We start from the raw sequence: 23,035 nt of genomic DNA on the forward strand, positions 1-23,035 counted from the left end.
GTCTCACCATGGTCGACCAAAGAAGTTGAGTGCACGTGTTCAGTGTTATATCCAGAGGTTGTCTTTGGGAAATAGACATACAGTGGTGTGAAAAAGTGTTTGCCCCCTTCCTCATTTCCTGTTCCTTTGCATGTTTGTCACACTTAAGTGTTTCCGAACATCAAACCAATTTAAACAATAGTCAAGGACAACACAAGTAAACACAAAATGCAATTTGTAAATGAAGGTGTTTATTATTAAAGGTGAAAAAAAATCCAAACCATCATGGCCCTGTGTGAAAAAGTGATTGCCCCCCTTGTTAAAACATACTATAACTGTGGTTGTCCACACCTGAGTTCAATTTCTATAGCCACACCCAGGCCTGATTATTGCCACACCTGTTCACAATCAAGGCATCACTTAAATAGGAGCTGCTTGACACAGTAAGGTCCACCAGAAGATCCTTAAAAGCTACACATCATGCCGAGACCCAAAGAAATTCAGGAACAATTGAGAAAGAAAGTAATTGAGATCTATCAGTCTGGAAAGGGTTATAAAGCCATTTCCAAAGCTTTGGGAATCCAGCGAACCACAGTGAGAGCTATTATCCACAAATGGCGAAGACATGGAACAGTGGTGAACCTTCCCAGGAGTGGCCGGCCGCCCAAAATTACCCCAAGAGCGCAGCGACGACTCATCCAAGAGGTCACAAAAGACCCCACAACAACGTCCAAGGAACTGCAGGCCTCACTTGCCTCAGTTAAGGTCAGCGTTCATGCCTCCACCATCAGGAAAAGACTGGGAAAAAATGGCCTGCATGGCAGAGTTCCAAGGAGAAAACCACTGCTGAGCAAAAAGAACATCAAAGCTCGTCTCAATTTCTCCACAACACATCTTGATGATCCCCAAGACTTTTGGGACAACATTCTGTGGACCGATGAGACAAAAGCGGAACACTTTGGAAGTTGTGTGTCCAAGTATATCTGGCGTAGAAGGAACACTGCATTTCATAAAAAGAACATTATACCAACAGTAAAATATGGTGGTGGTAGTGCGATGGTCTGGGGCTGTTTTGCTGCTTCAGGACCTGGAAGACTTGCCGTGATAAAAGGAACTATGAATTCTGCTGTCTACCAAGAGATCCTGAAGGAGAATGTCCGACCATCTGTTCGTGTACTCAAGCTGAAACGAACTTGGGTTCTGCAGCAGGACAATGATCCTAAACACACCAGCAAGTCCACCACCGAATGGCTGAAGAAAAACAAAATGAAGACTTTGGAGTGGCCTAGCCAAAGTCCTGACCTGAATCCTATTGAGATGTTGTGGTATGACCTTAAAAAGGCCGTTCATGCTCGAAAACCCTCTAATGTAACTGAATTAGGACAATTCTGCAAAGATGAGTGGGCCAAAATTCCTCCAGGACGCTGTAAAAGCCTCATTGCACGTTATCGCAAACGCTTGGTTGCAGTTGTTGCTGCTAAGGGTGGCCCAACCAGTTATTAGGTTTAGGGGGCAATCACTTTTTCACACAGGGCCATGATGGTTTGGATTTTTTTTCACCTTTAATAATAAACACCTTCATTTACAAATTGCATTTTGTGTTTACTTGTGTTGTCCTTGACTATTGTTTAAATTGGTTTGATGTTCCGAAACACTTAAGTGTGACAAACATGCAAAGGAACAGGAAATGAGGAAGGGGGCAAACACTTTTTCACACCACTGTATGAGTGCTGCCAGCATTGCTGCAGAGGTTGAAGGGGTGGGGGGTTAGCCTGTCAGTGCTCAGACCATACGCCGCACACTACATCAAATTGCTGCATCAAATTGCATGGCTATCGAAGGAAGGAAGCCTCTTCTAAAGATGAAGCCACAAGAAAGCCTGAAAATGGTTTACTGAAGACAAGCAGACTAAGGACATGGATTACTGATACCATGTCCTGTGGTCTGATGAGACCAGGATAAACGTATTTGGTTCAGATGCTGTCAAGTGTGTGTGGTGGCAACCAGGTGAGGAGTACAAAGACAAGTATGTATTGCCTACAGTCAAGCATAGTGGTGGGAGTGTCATGGTCATTGAAGGAGCCATGAATGCCAACATGCACTGTGACATACTGAAGCAGAGCACGATCCCGTCCCTTGGAAGACTGGGCCACAGGGCAGTATTCCAACATGATAACAACCCCAAACACACTTCCACAATGACCGCTGCCTTGCTAAAGAAGCTGACGGTAAAGGTGATGAAAAATAATGGTGGCCACACAAAATATTGACACTTTGGGTCCAATTTGGACATTACCAGCGGCTTAGACATTAATGGCTGTGTGTTGAGTTATTTTGAGGGTACAGCAAATTTACATTGTTATATAAGCTGTACACTCACTACTTTACATTGTAGCAGAGTATAAGTTCTTCAGTGTTGTCACATGAAAAGATATTTAAAAAATTTACAAAAATCTGAGGGGTGTACTCACTTGTGTAAGATACTGTATGTATTGCACCCTGCCAGCAGCTTTCACCAGCAATGATCTGCCTGCATAGCATACAGAAACACAGAGACCTTGTGATGGTCTACAATAGGGTATGTAATGAAAATGGGAGGTTATAAAATCAATTATAATGTTGATGAAGGAGGACAGGGAAGCAAAATATAAGCAGAATAAACTTAAGTTTTAAGATTTACAATATGAAGTTCCTCCTGTTATTTTCTCTGCTCTTTGCTTCTGCTGCTCCTACCAGTGAGAATTAAGTTTTAGTTTTACTGGCATTTGAGATTTTTTTGAAATTCAGGCAAGAAGATTGGAAGTAGCATGATATACTTGAAGGAAGAAGTTGACATTACCAGGTATTCACAAAATCATCATCATGGTAATTGTGAAAAAATTTGACACTTGACCTAAATTACTCTGCTCTCCAAACAAAGTTGTCAAATTTAAGGCTGCAGATAACAATCCCAAAAATGCTATAAAAGTATTAGCAGAAGTCAGAGAACCGAATTGGGGTATATCCAGTACCAAACAAAAGGGGTTAGTAACCCAATGTGTTCAGGGCCATGATCACAGACTCCTAACTGTGCCAATACCAACCCAAATGTCTGTATGAGCATCAGTCTGATATCCAATGAGACAGACCATGTTTTGTAGACAGGTTGTGACATAAAAGAATCCTTAAGGCACAACACCGCGCAGTGCTCCTAAACAGGTGTTAGGAGCTCTAGGTGGACTCCTATGATTTCTTAAGTTGCTTCTGTGCCTGTTGCAGTCTTTCTACAGCCTGCCATTTTGTTGATTTCCATTCCTGGATTGTGTGTGCAAAGCTCCTCCACTCTCACTGTCTGGCAGCAGGAGGTGTCCTCATTTCTAAGCAGCAGATCTGCACCTCCTTTTCCACCTCCTCTTCTCTGTTTGTCTGGTGGGACTGTGATGCCCTTATTGAACATCACAAGTCCCAGGATCTGTGCTTGTGATAGCATTTGCTGCCTGGCCCCTGTACCTTGTGCCCTGCTTTACCTTGACTCTGAGTTGTTTCTCTTACTGACCTGAACTGGTACCCTGTTACTGTGCCTTGCTTGGATACAGATTACTCTTCTGACTGACACCAAACCTGACACTCTCCTGGATACAGATACGCTTCTGATTGCTGTCTGCCCTGACCTCCTTACCTTGATAACATACTTTGTGACGGTCTGATGTGAGCTCAGACCACTGATAACCCATCAGTCACCAGTCTTGGCCACTCCTACACACAGCATCCACCTTGAATGTTATCATCTTGAAACCATCTGACACGGTACGTGAACTCTCCTTTCTGGGTTCCTGGAGTAAATCCCAGTTCTGAAAATATAGCACAGTACCCTAAGTCCTGGGGGCAGCCAAGCACCTGTAGGCATACTATCCCTGAGGGAATGGCAGCTGCTATAGGTGAAACTATGCATAATCCTCATTATTTTTGCATAAGAGGACACAAATCCATAAACCTTACAGCAGGAAAAATCACAGCAAATACGGTAGGTCTCTTGCTATATAATTAAAAACTTTGCATAGAAACAAAGTTTATTCTTATAAATTACACACACTAATCAAATAATTTCATAAGATCTCTTTCCCCTGCATATTAAAAAAAATATTAAAAATACAGATTCCCTTTACGTATCAGGGCACAAATCAGTTTAGCTATACTCCATTATGTACAAGTATAAATTCTTCTCTACTTGCAAACACATTGACTAGGGCAGATGGATTTTGCAGCAGTTCTAGCAGTAGATAGATAGATAGATAGATAGATAGATAGATAGATAGATAGATAGATAGATAGATAGATAGATAGATAGATAGATAGATAGATAGATAGATAGATAGATAGATGGATAGATAGATAGACAGATAGATAGATAGTGAATTTAAAAATCCTATAAGGATGCAATTATATAAAATAATAATATGCTTATTTGTTATCACATACAGACAATAAATGTTGTATAGAATACAGTGGAGGATGGACTGTTGAAATGAAACATGCCTTACCTCTGGCATTTCTTTGATGTCTTATTAGTCTTAATGTATTCTGTCTATGCAATCTTTTTTTTGTTACAAAATTATGTTTTTTATACAGTGACAAAATATTTGCAAGCTTCTATAAACTAGGTAATACATCAAAATACATTTCAGCATATGGTTTGGAGACACTTTTACCTCATTGTATAAAGCAGAGTCCCATCTTCTGTTATCCGTAAGAGTTTGTTTGGCATGGTCATATTATGGGCCACTGATTTTTTTCCATTGTGAAAAAACGTATCTGGCGTCCATATCTTGCTTGCCATTAAATTATTAAGACGGAGGACTGTCATGGGGCCCTTGAATTTGAGTCTTTCATCTCTCCAGCCTTGTCGAAAAAATACATCAATTGTGTATTCCTGTTTGTGGAAGAATAAAGAAATACAATGTTACAATGAATACATCTGAGCAATAAATAAATAGATATACACTTATTTGTATGGAAAAGTTCCCAGCTGAATCCTAAAAATGGCATTGTATTTTGTAACTATATTTTGCCATTTTTTTTAACCTACTACTAAAAGATATTTAAAATCTAAAGATGAGGAATGGCTTAAAGCAGTTGTAATGGATATTTCTGTACAACGATATTGCACAAAGCAGTTCATAACTTTCTCTTCTGGTGTTCCCAGCCAACACTCTTGATTCCTCCTCTTAATAGTGTGCCACTATAGGAAACTGCTTCTTATGGTGGCACACCTCCAAAGCTGGACTGTGTGTCTATTGAAAGTTAGTATGGCTTGCACTTGGCAGGGGTATTTAAGAAGGTAAAGGAATCATTCCTTTTGCCATCTGCTGTAGAGACTTTACATGTTTGAATAACTGGTCCTTATGTAGAAAGATAGACATCTGTCCAGCAAGTACTTTAAGCAAAGCAATCTGATTGTATATGGTGGAGATCATGCCTACTGTATTGATTTCCGGCTACTAGAGGGATCATCAAGTATGGCATATGCATATGTACATTGGTTCAAGCTGGACCATTGTAACTATGTAAAAATAACTGAACCTGAATTTCATCTTTAAGAATATTCTGACTTTACTAATGGGGAAAGAGCTTAATATAGGGAATAGTGTCTAATTATATGTTTATGTTTTATTGTAGCTCCCTATGAACTGTGGGGGCACTGCCCTAGCCTCAATAAGTAGCATAGAAGGTCATTTTTATAAGGGACACTAATTTTGGAGATTTGATTTTGGATGTTTCAATAATATATTTCAGAGACATATTTTATTTATGATCAAGTTGGGAATTTGAACAATTTCTAATTGTGTTATTTTTTTTTATAGATAGACACCCTTTCATCTAGTAGTATGTACAATATTGCTTATTTTAGGAGAATTATATCTAGTGGTTGTGTTGATCTTTCAGCTCATGAAAAGGTTGGGTTATATAGCTTGGATAGGTGTTCTAAAATGACACTGGAGACATTTGGTCCTTTGGCCTTTCCTTATTTTTACAATCTCTGTATAAGATGAATGTGTATAACACTATCACTTATATTTGAATACATTTAATTATTATGTGTATCATAAGTAGCAGGCCCCTACTTATGGTGCTGGATGGCCACCAGGATTAGAAAATTATGATGTGAATTTTAACTGTTGGATTTGTGCTGTTTTATAAAGGTAAATTATTAGTGGGGTGAGAAATAAGGAAGCTGCAATGTTTCCACCCTTGTGGTAGATGATTCTTGTACCATGTACATCATACCGTGTTTTATTGATTTTTAAGTGACTGGGAATGAATTCTACTTTTAATATTATATACAAGTGTTTAAACTTCCTGCCCTATATTAAAGCCCAGTGGTTCATATTTCAACTTACATTCTAGGGCTTACTGCCCACTTTTATTAACCAACAACATCAGGGCTTCCTCACAGGGGGTTTCAGCATCACATCAACACAATTCATTATACTCAGCCTCCTGTCAATTTTTGTCCACTAAGGTCTTCTGTCCATCTCTGCACAGATTCAAACGTTTCACTTAGGTGTGAGCCTTGTCAGTGCAAACCCTCTAAAAAGTGTAGCTCCTAGCTATGGAGTTAGCCCAGGTTGGGCTGTGCCGGTTACCTACTCACAAACTGTCTGTCTCTGTATGACAGAGACCCATTCCCTGCACCCCTACTATCCCCATTCATTCCAAAAATATACAAAATATACACTTTAGTTATATTTTTGGTAGAAATTGGCCACCATCAGGACAGTACGCGAACACTTAAATAGGCAGCAAATAAAAGTAGAGTGCATTATCGGAGAGACATTAGCCACAAATATTTTTTAGTGACTGCATAGTATGCAAGCATCCTGTTATAAGTTTGAGTGCACAGTTGTAGAGGCCAAGCACTGTTTACTGATCAGAATTGCACTTTGTTGAAGATATTTCAGTAATCCACTTAGGGAGCCAGAAAGGAGGAGGAAACCTTGGAGACAGCTAAAAGAGATTTGGCTTGCATGACCTTGGTCAGGAATTAAAAAAGGGCCACCAGATGAGTAACTGAGAGAAGGACCAATCCAGCACATGAGAATGTAATTGGAGCCAGGGGAGGCTCAAGATAAGTTTAGAAGTGGTTTTGGTAGAATGAAGAAGGAGATGTCTTTATGCTGACTGAAACATGCCAACAGACTTTTAACAGGCATGGTACAAACTCAGATAGGTCCACAGGAAAGGATAGTGCAATCTACCGCAAAGGGTTTGGTGGAGCAGGCAAACTTAACTAGGAAACAGAAATTAAATTGTCAGCTTCCCTCAACTTAATGGACACTTCCAAGGTGACACTTGACTTGTTGAGATACTTCTGCCCTGGAATTGTGGGACATTGAATGTGGCCCAGCATGCCCACCTCCCAGGCATATTAGATGTTTGAGCTTTCTGGCCACTCTGCAAGCTGCATACCAAAAAAGAACAAAGCAACCAATAGGCACTGGGACATTGATGTGAGTTAATGCAAAGTAGTACGGGGACAAAAACAATCAGAAAGCTTACTGGCTTAGGTTAGGCTGCTCACAACAGACAAGGCTACCCTACAGGGGGTACCCCAGTGGGCTATCAGAAAAAAGCATACATTGAAAGAAGCACTAAACCAAAAGATAAAAGAGTCAACCATGTTGTATTAGTTTTTCTAAAAGACATCCAACATGTTGGGTTAGAAAAATATATCCCTTCATCAGGGTTTCAGTTAAAATAAGAACATTGAATGGATTCAAAATACAGTTTTTCTGTGTGAATCTGTGTAGGGAAGCTAATGGCTGGATCAGGAGAGTTAGCCGCCAATGGTAAATGTGTCAGCAATCAACATTAGACTTTAGATCTGGGAAGGATAGCATGGCAACTAGGTAGCTAGGCATTTTCTGCAGAACAGTTTAGCAAAAAAACCCTATAATGTACACATTAACCATAGCAAGATTGACTATGAATGGCAAGAAGTCAAGATGTAGTTAGATTTTATATGAGTTATGCAATATATGCATATGATTTACGCAATTATTATAAATAATCTCAAAGTTGTTATGTTTTAAGAATTTTAAAGACCATCTGGTATCTGGTTTATACTTAAATATTCAACTTACATACTTATACATTCAACGTAATGAGCAATTTTAGCACATTTTACATGTAGGTCAACCATGACATATGAAAAAAGAGAATATGAGGAATATAATGCACAGATTCTTGACAGGTAAAATTAGTCTTTTACAAGTTTATTACCATATGCAAATATGATTCTTTTTCTTGCCTTTGTGCAGAGACCTTGAAGCGATATTCTATGAACACAGAACATAGCATAAAAAAACTTGAATCTTACCATATCATGATCGGAAACTGGTCCAAAGCTTGTGACGAAGATATCTGTGTTCACTTCAGTTACGCGCTCTGTTGGAGCAGGAAATGAGGAAGTTCAATATCTACTAACAATCTTCATTAGATGTAAAATAGTAATTTTTCCACACTACTAAGAATAATACAATTGTGCATATAAATGTCTTTTATCTATAAAACATTGTCCTTTTCTATGTTTTAGATTATTACAATCCATCTTTTACATTTAAAATCCTATAAAAGATTGAAATGTAAATGTGGACATCTTTATATTTGCACACATTTTAGCAATATATGTTGATGTTAAGCAATTAAAAAGTTAAACCTTAGAATTTGTAGCAGATCCTAAGCGAAGCTCAGGGACCCCACCAATTATTTTTACTTCTAATCTGTCTAATTATGTTTTAGAATTTTTCTGTATGGATGATAAATGTCACTAGGAAAAGTGTGAGGGGGAATCTTCCCTACTGCAGTAAATTCTTGACAAAGTGTCTTCCATACTCTACCCAAAGCTACTATATATATATATATATATATATATATTGCCTTTACACTTGCCTTTACACATCTCCATTAGTGATGGCCGAACGGTTCGCCCGGCGGTCGTTTCGCGGCGAATTTCCGACATTCGCGGTCCGCACGTTCGAACGCCTTTTTCCGTCGTTCGCCGCGGCGGACTTACGTGTTTAATGTATACAAGAACTTTAACCTTTGGTGACACGTTTATCATGTGATACAGGACAGCCAATTGAGACATGACAGCACATGGACACTTGTACATTCCCCCTAACCTATAAATACACCCGATCCGGTGGCCATTTTACATTCTTTCTTCTGTTAAGATAGGGACAGGTTCCTGTGTGGAGTAGGGAGAGATAAACCACTAGCTATTTGGTACACAAAAGTTCTTTTCAGGACTGGTATAGGTGTTAGGTGTTGATAGGTTTGCTGTGCTGCTGATTCTTGCAGCAGCCTGAGTGTCTTTTGTTAGTTTAGAGAAAGGGAAAGGACGGTGTATGCTACAGGGACAGCCAGATTAGTCTTTCATCATCATCATCATCATCATCATCATTAGCTGTTACTATCAAGGTCCACAAAAGAGCTGTTCCAGTAACCACTAATCGTTCTCTTTTTTTGCCAATTTGTATAGGGACAGGAAGGAAGCAGTGTTGTCAGGCAGTGAGGGTAATTTTAAAGACTTGCTGTTATTATTAGTTCCACAAAGGTTCTTTTCAGGACTGGTATCAGTGGTACAGTAATAGGCTTGTACATGTATAATATTCTTTCTTCCAAATATAGAAAGGATATTATACTTGACTGCTGCCCTTCTGCTGCAGTCTGCTAAACATTCACAACTCACTTGTTCCACAAAAGTTCTTATAAGGACTGGTAACTTGGTATAGGGTGCTACGGTACATAGGCTTGAGTGCGGTACAGTCTGCTGTTCTGTAAGGACCGCTATCGGTCCACAATAGATAGGGTTGACGTGCACCACTGCTGACCGCTGCCCTATACTGCAGCAGTCCTTCAGCGGTATAGGGACTGACGTACAGTCTGCTAATCACTAACACACAACCTGCTTGTTCCACAAAAGTTCTTATAAGGACTGGTAACTTGGTATAGGGTGCTACGGTACATAGGCTTGAGTGCGGTACAGTCTGCTGTTCTGTAAGGACCGCTATCGGTCCACAATAGATAGGGTTGACGTGCACCACTGCTGACCGCTGCCCTATACTGCAGCAGTCCTTCAGCGGTATAGGGACTGACGTACAGTCTGCTAAACACTAATACACAACCTGCTTGGTCCACAAAAGTTCTTATAAGGACTGGTAACTTGGTATAGGGTGCTACGGTACATAGGCTTGAGTGCGGTACAGTCTGCTGTTCTGTAAGGACCGCTATCGGTCCACAATAGATAGGGTTGACGTGCACCACTGCTGACCGCTGCCCTATACTGCAGCAGTCCTTCAGCGGTATAGGGACTGACGTACAGTCTGCTAAACACTAATACACAACCTGCTTGGTCCACAAAAGTTCTTATAAGGACTGGTAACTTGGTATAGGGTGCTACGGTACATAGGCTTGAGTGCGGTACAGTCTGCTGTTCTGTAAGGACCGCTATCGGTCCACAATAGATAGGGTTGACGTGCACCACTGCTGACCGCTCACCTATACTGCAGCAGTCCTTCAGCGGTATAGGGACTGACGTACAGTCTGCTAATCACTAACACACAACCTGCTTGTTCCACAAAAGTTCTTATAAGGACTGGTAACTTGGTATAGGGTGCTACGGTACATAGGCTTGAGTGCGGTACAGTCTGCTGTTCTGTAAGGACCGCTATCGGTCCACAATAGATAGGGTTGACGTGCACCACTGCTGACCGCTGCCCTATACTGCAGCAGTCCTTCAGCGGTATAGGGACTGACGTACAGTCTGCTAAACACTAATACACAACCTGCTTGGTCCACAAAAGTTCTTATAAGGACTGGTAACTTGGTATAGGGTGCTACGGTACATAGGCTTGAGTGCGGTACAGTCTGCTGTTCTGTAAGGACCGCTATCGGTCCACAATAGATAGGGTTGACGTGCACCACTGCTGACCGCTGCCCTATACTGCAGCAGTCCTTCAGCGGTATAGGGACTGACGTACAGTCTGCTAAACACTAATACACAACCTGCTTGGTCCACAAAAGTTCTTATAAGGACTGGTAACTTGGTATAGGGTGCTACGGTACATAGGCTTGAGTGCGGTACAGTCTGCTGTTCTGTAAGGACCGCTATCGGTCCACAATAGATAGGGTTGACGTGCACCACTGCTGACCGCTCACCTATACTGCAGCAGTCCTTCAGCGGTATAGGGACTGACGTACAGTCTGCTAATCACTAACACACAACCTGCTTGTTCCACAAAAGTTCTTATAAGGACTGGTAACTTGGTATAGGGTGCTACGGTACATAGGCTTGAGTGCGGTACAGTCTGCTGTTCTGTAAGGACCGCTATCGGTCCACAATAGATAGGGTTGACGTGCACCACTGCTGACCGCTGCCCTATACTGCAGCAGTCCTTCAGCGGTATAGGGACTGACGTACAGTCTGCTAAACACTAATACACAACCTGCTTGGTCCACAAAAGTTCTTATAAGGACTGGTAACTTGGTATAGGGTGCTACGGTACATAGGCTTGAGTGCGGTACAGTCTGCTGTTCTGTAAGGACCGCTATCGGTCCACAATAGATAGGGTTGACGTGCACCACTGCTGACCGCTCACCTATACTGCAGCAGTCCTTCAGCGGTATAGGGACTTACGTACAGTCTGCTAATCACTAACACACAACCTGCTTGTTCCACAAAAGTTCTTATAAGGACTGGTAACTTGGTATAGGGTGCTACGGTACATAGGCTTGAGTGCGGTACAGTCTGCTGTTCTGTAAGGACCGCTATCGGTCCACAATAGATAGGGTTGACGTGCACCACTGCTGACCGCTGCCCTATACTGCAGCAGTCCTTCAGCGGTATAGGGACTGACGTACAGTCTGCTAAACACTAATACACAACCTGCTTGGTCCACAAAAGTTCTTATAAGGACTGGTAACTTGGTATAGGGTGCTACGGTACATAGGCTTGAGTGCGGTACAGTCTGCTGTTCTGTAAGGACCGCTATCGGTCCACAATAGATAGGGTTGACGTGCACCACTGCTGACCGCTCACCTATACTGCAGCAGTCCTTCAGCGGTATAGGGACTGACGTACAGTCTGCTAATCACTAACACACAACCTGCTTGTTCCACAAAAGTTCTTATAAGGACTGGTAACTTGGTATAGGGTGCTACGGTACATAGGCTTGAGTGCGGTACAGTCTGCTGTTCTGTAAGGACCGCTATCGGTCCACAATAGATAGGGTTGACGTGCACCACTGCTGACCGCTGCCCTATACTGCAGCAGTCCTTCAGCGGTATAGGGACTGACGTACAGTCTGCTAAACACTAATACACAACCTGCTTGGTCCACAAAAGTTCTTATAAGGACTGGTAACTTGGTATAGGGTGCTACGGTACATAGGCTTGAGTGCGGTACAGTCTGCTGTTCTGTAAGGACCGCTATCGGTCCACAATAGATAGGGTTGACGTGCACCACTGCTGACCGCTCACCTATACTGCAGCAGTCCTTCAGCGGTATAGGGACTGACGTACAGTCTGCTAATCACTAACACACAACCTGCTTGTTCCACAAAAGTTCTTATAAGGACTGGTAACTTGGTATAGGGTGCTACGGTACATAGGCTTGAGTGCGGTACAGTCTGCTGTTCTGTAAGGACCGCTATCGGTCCACAATAGATAGGGTTGACGTGCACCACTGCTGACCGCTGCCCTATACTGCAGCAGTCCTTCAGCGGTATAGGGACTGACGTACAGTCTGCTAAACACTAATACACAACCTGCTTGGTCCACAAAAGTTCTTATAAGGACTGGTAACTTGGTATAGGGTGCTACGGTACATAGGCTTGAGTGCGATACAGTCTGCTGTTCTGTAAGGACCGCTATCGGTCCACAATAGATAGGGTTGACGTGCACCACTGCTGACCGCTGCCCTATACTGCAGCAGTCCTTCAGCGGTATAGGGACTGACGTACAGTCTGCTAAACACTAATACACAACCTGCTTGGTCCACAAAAGTTCTTATAAGGACTGGTAACTTGGTATAGGGTGCTACGGTACATAGGCTTGAGTGCGATACAGTCTGCTGTTCTGTAAGGACCGCTATCGGTCCACAATAGATAGGGTTGACGTGCACCACTGCTGACCGCTGCCCTATACTGCAGCAGTCCTTCAGCGGTATAGGGACTGACGTACAGTCTGCTAAACACTAATACACAACCTGCTTGGTCCACAAAAGTTCTTATAAGGACTGGTAACTTGGTATAGGGTGCTACGGTACATAGGCTTGAGTGCGGTACAGTCTGCTGTTCTGTAAGGACCGCTATAGGTCCACAATAGATAGGGTTGACGTGCACCACTGCTGACCGCTCACCTATACTGCAGCAGTCCTTCAGCGGTATAGGGACTAAGAGTTTTGTCACAGGGTCATTTAAAAAATGACATGCAGAGGAAGAGGCAGGCCCTTCCGCAGGGGTGGTAGGGGTAGGGCAGGAGCAACAGGCTTGAGCCAAAGTGGGAAGTTGCAGAAGGTGCGTTCAATTACTTTAAAGGATGCACCAGACTTGGTTGAGTGGCTCGCTCAGCCTTACTCTTCTGCACCCTCCTCATCCTCTCGATCTGCACCCTCTTCTTCACTCTCTGCTATGTGCACCCCCAAAGACACTACCACCAACAACACGACCACCACCACCACCACCACATACCTTCCGCTTGAGTCACTGGAATTATTTTCCGATCCATATCAAGAGGACATTTCTGATGCGCAGCCACTCTTGGTATTGGATCAGGAAGAGGAGGTAGCAACAAGCGCTACTCAGCAGTCTGACGCCAGTACCCAGATCAGCCCAAGGAGGAGGTTGGTCCCCGGTGTTGCTGCCTACTCCGAGATCTCTACTTATAGCGGTGGGGAAGGTGACGTTGATGATGACGTGTCTAGTGATGTCACGTGGGTGCCCACAAGAGAGGAAGAGGAGGGGAGTTCAGAGGGAGATATGGACCAGCAGATAGGGAGGAGAAGCAGCAATGACTTACATTGCACAGCAGGGACAAAGCAGACTGCAAATGTATCAGGAGCGAGTCATCGACCATGTACGGTCACATCTGGCGCTCCCAGGACACCGGCACATGGCTCCGCAGTGTGGGCTTTTTTTAACGTGTCCGCTGCTGACAATAGCGTTGCCATCTGCAATCTTTGCAGTCAACGCGTTAGTCGCGGTAAGCCCAATACTCACCTAGGGACGACCGCCTTAAGAAGGCACATGAGCAGCCATCACCGAGCCCAGTGGGAGCAACGGAACACACAAAGCCACACTGCAGGCTCTCACCGTCCAGCCTCGTCTTCTACTTCTCCTTCTCCTCTCTCCTCACAATTGTCCTCCACTCCACCTTCCATCACGCCAAGCTCACATTTTTCTGCAAAAAGGCAGGCTTCCGTGGGCCTAATGTTTGAGTGTAAAAAAATGATGATGCCGGATAACCCTCTTGCCCAACGGTTGGCGGCTGGCTTGTCAGAACTCATAGCCCGCCAACTACTGCCATATAAACTGGTGGACTCGGAGGCCTTTCGCAAATTTGTGGCCATTGGAACACCACAATGGAAGGTCCCAGGAAGGAAGTATTTCTCAGAGAAGGGCATCCCAGAGCTATATGGCCATGTTCAGCGGCAAGTGAATGTATCTCTGGCACACAGTGTCGGTGCCAAGATACATCTGACCACAGACACGTGGTCTAGCAAACACGGGCAGGGAAGGTATATCAGTTTTACTGCCCACTGGGTGAACCTTCTGACGGCCGTCAAGCATGTAACCCGTGGCACCCGTGTAGATTTGGTTTTACCGCCACGGATTGCATGCAGGCCTGACTCTTCTTCTCCTCCTCCTACTCCATCCTCCTCCCTCTCCTCCTCAGCTGCCTCCTCCTTTTCCGCTGCTAGCGTCTCTTCCACTGCACCGCCCAAGCTCCCCAGAACCTATTCCACATGCCAGGTGAGACGTTGCCATGCCGTGCTGCGTCTGTTGTGCCTGGAAGCAAAGAGCCACACTGGCCCGGCACTCCTTTCAGCTTTGCGTTCACAGGCAGATGAGTGGCTAACACCGCTCAATTTGACAGTTGGTAAAGTGGTGTGTGACAACGGTGCCAATCTGCTTAGCGCATTGAAACAGGGCAAAATCACGCACGTGCCGTGCATGGCACACGTCTTAAACTTGGTCGTGCAGCGATTCCTTGTCAAATACCCTGGGGTCCAGGACATCTTGCGGCAGGCAAGGAAAATCTCGGCCCATTTCAGAAGATCTTACACGGCCATGGCTCGCCTTGCTGACATTCAGCGGCGACACCATCTGCCGGTCAGACGTCTTATTTGCGATTGCCCGACGCGATGGAACTCAACCTTCTATATGCTTGATAGGCTGCTCCAGCAGAAACGTGCAGTTAACGTCTACCTGTATGAACTCTGCGAAAGAAACGGTTCTGGGGAGCTGGGTTTTTTTTCACCGCGCCAGTGGCTGCTCATGCGCGACACATGCAGACTTCTGCGGCCATTTGAGGAGATCACCAAACTGGTCAGTCGCAGCCATGGCGCCATCAGTGACATGGTACCTTATGCCTTCTTTCTGGAGCGTGCATTGCGTCGTGTCATTGATCAGGCTGTGGAGGAGCAGGAGCGGGAAGATGAGGAAGTCGCAATGCTGGATGAATTCCCAGGGGGGGCTACTCTATCTGAGACAAGTCAACAACAGGAGTCTGATGAGGAGTCAGAGGAGGATGGTGCCGGGGCGGATGAGCAGGAGCAAGAAGAGCATGCTTTAAACCTTTCTGGGATCCCTGTTGTGCGAGGATGGGGAGAGGAGAATGAAGAGGACGACATTATCCTGGATGATGAGCAGGAGCCAGGCCACCACACCGCTTCCACTTTAGTGCAAATGGGGGCCTTCATGCTCCAGTGTTTTAATAGGGACCCCCGTATAAAAAGCATGAGGGTCAAGGACCAGTACTGGGTGGCAACGTACTTAGACCCCCGGTACAAACACAAAATGGCGGAAATGTTACCGCCGTCGCAGAGGGCTGTCAGAATGCAGCACTTCCAGGCCTTGCTTCGAGAAATGCTGCATTCTGCTTTTGCGTGCGCTGGCAGAGGAGCAATTCCCACTCCCAGAGAAGGATTTGCGGGTACCAATCCAACAGCGCCTGCAAGAAGAGGCCGGTTTGAAGATGTGTTGGTGACTTCGGATATGAGGTCATTCTTTCAGCCGACCCATCGACAGGTGTCATCCGGATCCAGCATCAGGGAACGCCTAGACCGTCAGGTGTCCGACTACATTGGGTTAACGGCCGATGTGGACGCTCTGAGGAGTGATGAACCCCTAGACTACTGGGTGGGCAGGCTTGACCTCTGGCCAGAGCTTGCCCAATTTGCAATCGAACTGTTGGCTTGCCCCTCATCCAGTGTCCTGTCCGAAAGGACGTTCAGCGCAGCAGGGGGGATTGTGACCGATAAGCGTACTCGCCTAGCTCACCACAGTGTTAACTACCTCACATTTCTAAAAATGAATGAGGCATGGATCTCGGAGGAATTCAACACATGTGACCAGTAGACCATGTATATGTCTATAAACTATTTTTTTAATCAAGCACACAGACCTTCTTAATTCATTTGGCTCACTTCCTTGACCCAAAAAAGCACACCGTACTATATGCCCCTACCCTCCTCTTTGAAGAGGTTGAGCGGTGTCATATTTCTACTGGGGCTGCTTATGATATCCCTGTGCTGTGCTGACTTCCTCCTGGGGGTTCTTATTATGAAGGGATCACACTATCCCTGTGCTGTGCTGACTTCCTCCTGGGGGTTCTTATTATGAGGGGATCACACCATCCCTGTGCTGTGCTGACTTCCTCCTGGGGCTGCTTACGGTGCTGCTGTCAGTGCTGTATGTCACGGTGCTGCTGTCAGCGCTGTATGTCACGGTGCTGCTGTCAGCGCTGTATGTCACGGTGCTGCTGTCAGCGCTGTATGTCACGGTGCTGCTGTCAGCGCTGTATGTCACGGTGCTGCTGTCAGCGCTGTATGTCACGGTGCTGCTGTCAGCGCTGTATGTCACGGTGCTGCTGTCAGCGCTGTATGTCACGGTGCTGCTGTCAGCGCTGTATGTCACGGTGCTGCTGTCAGCGCTGTATGTCACGGTGCTGCTGTCAGCGCTGTATGTCACGGTGCTGCTGTCAGTGCTCTGTATTACGGTGCTGCTGTCAGATGCCTCTATCACGGTGCATGTGTCATTCCGGTATGTCACGCTGCTGGTGATCATCTCCTGCACCCTCTTCTTTGCCTACCCTGGTCCCTGACCTTCCCTCTCCTCCATTGCCTTCATTAGCTCCATAGTCCTGAATTGTTAGAACAATTTCCCAAATAAAATAAAAATGCTTGTAGTTATCGATCCCAAATTCACCTCATACATGTATTATGTCATTGTCCAGATGGTGGGACTACGTTTTACCCCCTAATAATTACCACGTGGCCGCAAATTCGACATGAAGGTTTGCAAAGTTCGCCTCCCATTGAAGTCAATGGGGCCCGCGGCGAACGGTCGGTTTCGCGAACGTTTGGGTCCGTTCGCATTTCGCGTTCGCGAAACGTCCCGTCGGAAGTTCGTCCATCACTAATCTCCATGATTGGTGTAAACAGTTCTGTATGTTTGTGGTGTTGGAGCTAGCTGTCAAATTAAATATTCTTTTTATTAGAAGATCTGGGGAATACCTCTCAGAGGGCTAACCAGTTCAGTATATATGTACAATCTGAATATCTAGTAATCGATCGACCATGTCAGTGTCAGTTATCTGAAATCAAGGCACAGTCTTTATATTTTAAGATACTGCATAGGGTCTAGTTAAATACCTTAACATGGTGGGAAAGCTGTAAAACATGTTATATCACATTATTCAAACTGCAGTGGCCACTAATACTTTTACTCATATTGTTGGTTTGCAAGCATGGGAAGAGGTAGAAAGGGTAAAGCAAAAAGTGACAAAGGCTTCATTCTTTAAAGTGGGACTACTGCTTAGAAAAAGCTTCTATAAGATGAATACAAATATTGCTTGATAAATGTCCACATGTAATTTTTCTTCCAGAATCCCTAAAAAAATTCCCTCAACTTATATTTATAGGAATAATGTAAAGAATAGGAAAGAATCACAGTCCTGTTCAATAATCATATTGTTATATTAAATGGATTTCAGGTACAAAGGCACTCCCCCAGGGCTCTCTCTCTTCTTCATTCATAATGAGCTAAATTGTAAAGAGCCAAGAGGAAGAAGATGTGAACTTGTACACATATGGGACAATCACATATGCAAATCACAACTAGCATCTGTTACGACAGAGTTGATTTATGCAAAGCAAAAAGTGTTCACTTTGCGAAATAATTTTCATTTTGCAAGGCAATTTTCCCTTAACTTAGTGAATGAGGTGAACCCATGGTGACTTCCATCATTCATTATGTACAAACAAAAATGTTTTTTTTTTCCTTGCACGTGATTGGGTTTTCTTTGCAAAGATCATTTTCACAACTTCACTAAGGTAACGGATGTGAACAGAGGCCATTGAAATGAAAGGGATTTGTCTTATTGGACATTTTTAGAGTTGAGGCTTAGAGCAGAAAAATGCCCAAAAATGGCTAGATGTAAACGGAGCCTATAGATCAATAAACATGTATTATAATTTTTTTTTTAACTATTTCATTATAGCGGTTATAATGTAAAAATTTACATTCTAAGAACAGAATTCCATAATTAACTGTTTATATCTGACAATACAATGTGACTCCACAGTTGTGCCTTTACACAGATCTATAGGAAGCCAGTTTCTAAAACTCGGGTCCCCAAACACTTTTTATGACAATAACTTGCATATAAGCCTTTAAAATTAGCACTTTTGAGTTTTCATGTTTGTGCCCCATAGACTTTAACGGTGTTCGTCCAAATATTTTGCCTGTTCACAAGTTCTAGTGCCAACCGAGCCGGGGGTGTTCGGCTCATCCTTAATGTTAACTGACAGGTTTGAATTGTTAATAGAAAGTGTTCCATTATTGTTGGTAAATGAACATTTAATGTGTAGTCTTCAACAATGAAGTGAAAATTATAGTGTTAAAGTGGAACTAAAATCTCAACTCTCAATCAACATTAGAAAGTAACTTCACTTTTGTTGTGAAAAAGAAAAATCTTCTCTCAGTGATTAATCAATAGGACAAGGATTTTAACCAACTTTTTTTTTTTTTTTTGCAGATTCCTACCTATTATCCTGTGAATAAATATTTTTATTATTCTATGTCTTTTGTGTACTAAGTGCCTATGGGAGTGACTTTTTCATTACTGATCAGATGATGAACTTGCAGGACTCTAATGAGGAAAGTTGCAGTGCCTGCTACCTTTAGAAGTAATTACCCTTTAGGAGCATCTAATAGAACCCAATGTCCCTATAAAGAGTACCTGTCACCTGTCCATGCTATGATATTGGGGGTACTTGTTAACTCCCTTATGATAACAATAACGTTAATTTTTTTTGTGTGTGTGTATAAGGTATAAGAAGAGTTAGATAAAATAAACAAAAATAATTTAAAAATATTTTTAAGCATCTTCGTCATAATCTTCGTCATCCCCTCACACACTCCATAAAAACACAGGGAGATCACGTATATGTCAACATCATTTGTGTCACACACGTGAGATATTAACACAAGTGTCAAAGTGAGAGCTAATTTTCTAGAGCTGTAATTCATGGCTAAAAGCAAACTGATAACTTGTAAAAGCTGTTAAGGCCTTTAAGGTCGATGGAGAATTTTGGGTTCCATTGTTTTTTGTGATTTCACAGGTGTGTACAATTTTATGACTTGACATGTATCTACTTACTCAGTGCAGCCCAATCTTTTATATTTTACCAAATAAATGGGTACAATATTGTGTTTGCTTGCACTGAAAATATTTTTTATGTATTTTTTCCTGAAAATGCTAGACATGTGCAGAGTGAAATATTTTGTTTCAGAATTTAATTTTCGTCCGAAAAATAAATGTATTTAGTTACTTCCGAAATTCATTTTTATTTATTTAGTTTTTCGTTCAAAAATTGCATTTGTCTGAAAATCTGTCTTTGAAGGCTTATGGTGTCTGTCGAATGTATAAAGAAGATTCAACGGAGCTGCTAAACTCTATATAGCATACTTCGTGTGAACTTTAGAACCCTATTAAAGTCTATGGGACTCCAACGTTCAAAATCTAAAGTGCTAATTTTAAAGGCTAATATGCAGGTTACTGTCCTAAAAAGTGTTTGGGGACCTGGGTCCTGCCCCAGGGGACATGTATCAATGCAAAAAAAAGTTTTAAAAATGGCTGTTTTTTCGGGAGCAGTGATTTTAATAATGATTAAAGTGAAATGATAAAAGTGTAATATTTCTTTAAGTTTCGTACCTGGGGGGTGTCTATAGTATGCATGTGAAGGGGCGCATGTTTCCCGTGCTTAGAACTGTCCCTGCACAAAGTGTAATTTTTGCAGGAAAAAAGTCATTTAAAATCACTTGCGGCTATAATGAATTGTCGGCTCCTGTAATACAGAGAACACTCATTGAAAGTCATTGATAAAAAAAAAAAAAAGCGTGGGGTTCCCCCAAATTCAATTACCAGGCCGTTCAGGTCTGGTATGGATATTAAGGGGAACCCTGCGTCAAATTAAAAAAAAAATTGACGTGGGGTTCCCCCTAAATATCCATACCAGACCTTTTATCCGAGCACGCAACCTGGCAGGCCACAGGAAAAGAGGGGGGGACGAGAGAGCCCCCCATCTGAACCGTACCAGGCCACATGCCCTCAACATTGGGAGGATGCTTTGGGGTCCCCTCCAAAGCACCATGTCCCCATGTTGATGGGGACAAGGGCCTCATCCCCACAACCCTGGCTGGTGGTTGTGGGGGTCTGCGGGCGGGGGGCTTATCAGAATCTGGAAGCCCCCTTTAAGGGGACCCCCGGATCCCGGCCCCTCCCTGTTTGAAATGGTAAGGGGGTACAAAAGTACCCATACCATGTCACAAAGAAAGTGTAAAAAAAATAGTTAAATAAGACAAACACACTTTTGAAAAAATCCTTTATTAAAAAAAAAAAAATTCCAGCGGTGGTAATCCACTCTTGCTATCCAGGGATGGATGATCATCTCTCCGAGGTCCAGCGATGGCTGATCTGATCCAGCGCAGCACATCCATCCATTTTCTGTCTCCACGGAGGAGACACTGCGGGATCCCGGCGGCCTGACGTTTCTTATATGCGGAGGGTGGGGCCACCCATCACCTGACCCCGCCCCCCTCTGATGCAAATGGGGAAGCCGGGTTTCCCCAATAACGTATGGGTGACCCCGCTCCCTCTGATGGCTGCTTGTGTAGCAACGTGCACGGCGCCCACGCGCGCATCCGGGTCAAGCAGCGCGGTGATCGGGGCTGGGGCTTTTCCCTTGGATACAGCCGAGCCATGATCAGTGTAAAGAGCCTGAAACTGTCTCTTTAGTGACCGGCTGTTTCCAATAACAGCCGGTCACTAAATGTAAACAAACTGTGTGTAACTACTATTGCTGGGTTCTCCCTGTTAGGGGTTGCCCCCCTAAATAAAGAGGACCTGTCATCTAGTACCTGTCCATCAGGAGTTCCTGTCATCTAGTACCTGTCCATCAGTACCTGTCCATCAGTACCTGCCCATCAGGAGTACCTGTCATCTAGTACCTGTCATCAGGAGTACCTGTCATCTAGGATCTGTCCATCAGGAGTACCTGTCATCTAGTACCTGTCCATCAGGAGTACCTGTCATCTAGTACCTGTCCATCAGGAATACCTGTCCATCAGGAGTACCCGTACATCAGGAGTACCTGCCACCTCACAAGAGTAGCCGCCACCTCACCAGAGTACCCACCACCAGACCAGAGTACCTACCACTAGACTACCTGCCACATCACCAAAGCACCCACCACCAGAGTATCCGCCACCAGAGTATTCACCACCAGAGTACCCGCCACCTCACCACCTGCCACCAGAGTACCTGCCACCAGAGTACCTGCCACCAGAATACCCACCACCAGAGTACCCGCCACCTCACCACCTGCCACCAGAGTACCTGCCACCAGAGTACCCACCACCAGAGTACCCGCCACCTCACCACCTCCCACCAGAGTACCTGCCACCAGAGTACCTATGTCCAGAAAGGTGTGCACCCCAGAAGAGGCTTACCAAATACTCAGTCTGACCGATGAGAGCATTGGGGAGCTCTCACCGCTCAGTTCTGATTCCGATTCTGGTTCGGAATATTAGCCCCTCGAAGGCAGCACATCAGGATCTGAATTGGAGGAGGAAGCAGTCCATCCAAACAGTAGATGGTCTGAACACCGCCAACGGCGGTAGACCCCAGGAGCAAAGGCCCAGTACAAGTGCACAACAAAGAATTAGGGCACAAACCCAGCTTCTAGATGCCTTGGCAAACCCATTGTGGCTGCCTTCTACCACAGGGTGCACCATTCCCCCCTTTTACAGCACAGCCAGGTGTGCAGGTCAACACTGCAGGTTTTTCCCAAATGGATTGGTTCAAGGCATCGTGGACAAAACCAAACTTTTTACCCAAAAATTCATTGCAACCAACCCCTGCTGCAGCTATGCCTGCCCTTGGTCGACCAAACCCAGCCACCATATGCAGGTCCCGATACAAAATTATAATGCACTTACTGCATTTCAGTGATAACTCACAGTGTCGCCCCCCCCCCCCCCCCCCGAAATCACCCAAACTTTGATAAGCTATATAAAATACACCCCCTAATTAATTTTTTTTCCAAAAAGTTTGCTGAACTTTATGTCCCTGACAAAAACATATCTGTGGACGAATCCCTGGTGCATTTCACAGGCCGGCTGAGAATCAAGCAATATATCCCCAGTAAGAGGGCAAGGTACGGCTTAAAGCTCAACAAGCTCTGTGAAAGCGCCACTGGTTATGTGCACTCATTCCGCGTGTACAAAGGCAA

At 44.0% G+C, this 23,035-nt stretch overlaps 1 protein-coding gene across 2 annotated transcripts in view; it reads right to left on the reverse strand.

Moving 5' to 3' along the window:
* GABRA1 (gamma-aminobutyric acid type A receptor subunit alpha1) overlaps positions 1-23,035 on the reverse strand; it is a 355,042-nt gene that overhangs the window by 185,747 nt on the left and 146,260 nt on the right. For both annotated transcript variants that reach the window (XM_077474085.1, XM_077474084.1), the window contains exons 4-5: positions 8,336-8,403; positions 4,668-4,888 (exon numbers count right to left, since the gene is read on the reverse strand). In XM_077474085.1, coding sequence (XP_077330211.1) covers positions 4,668-4,888; positions 8,336-8,403 — 289 coding nt within the window. The remainder of the gene's footprint in view (positions 1-4,667; positions 4,889-8,335; positions 8,404-23,035) is intronic.

This window comes from Lithobates pipiens, unplaced genomic scaffold (assembly GCF_037356315.1).
Source record: "Lithobates pipiens isolate NorthernLeopardFrog02 unplaced genomic scaffold, aLitPip1_a1.2 Scaffold_8, whole genome shotgun sequence".
Lineage (NCBI taxonomy): Eukaryota > Metazoa > Chordata > Amphibia > Anura > Ranidae > Lithobates > Lithobates pipiens.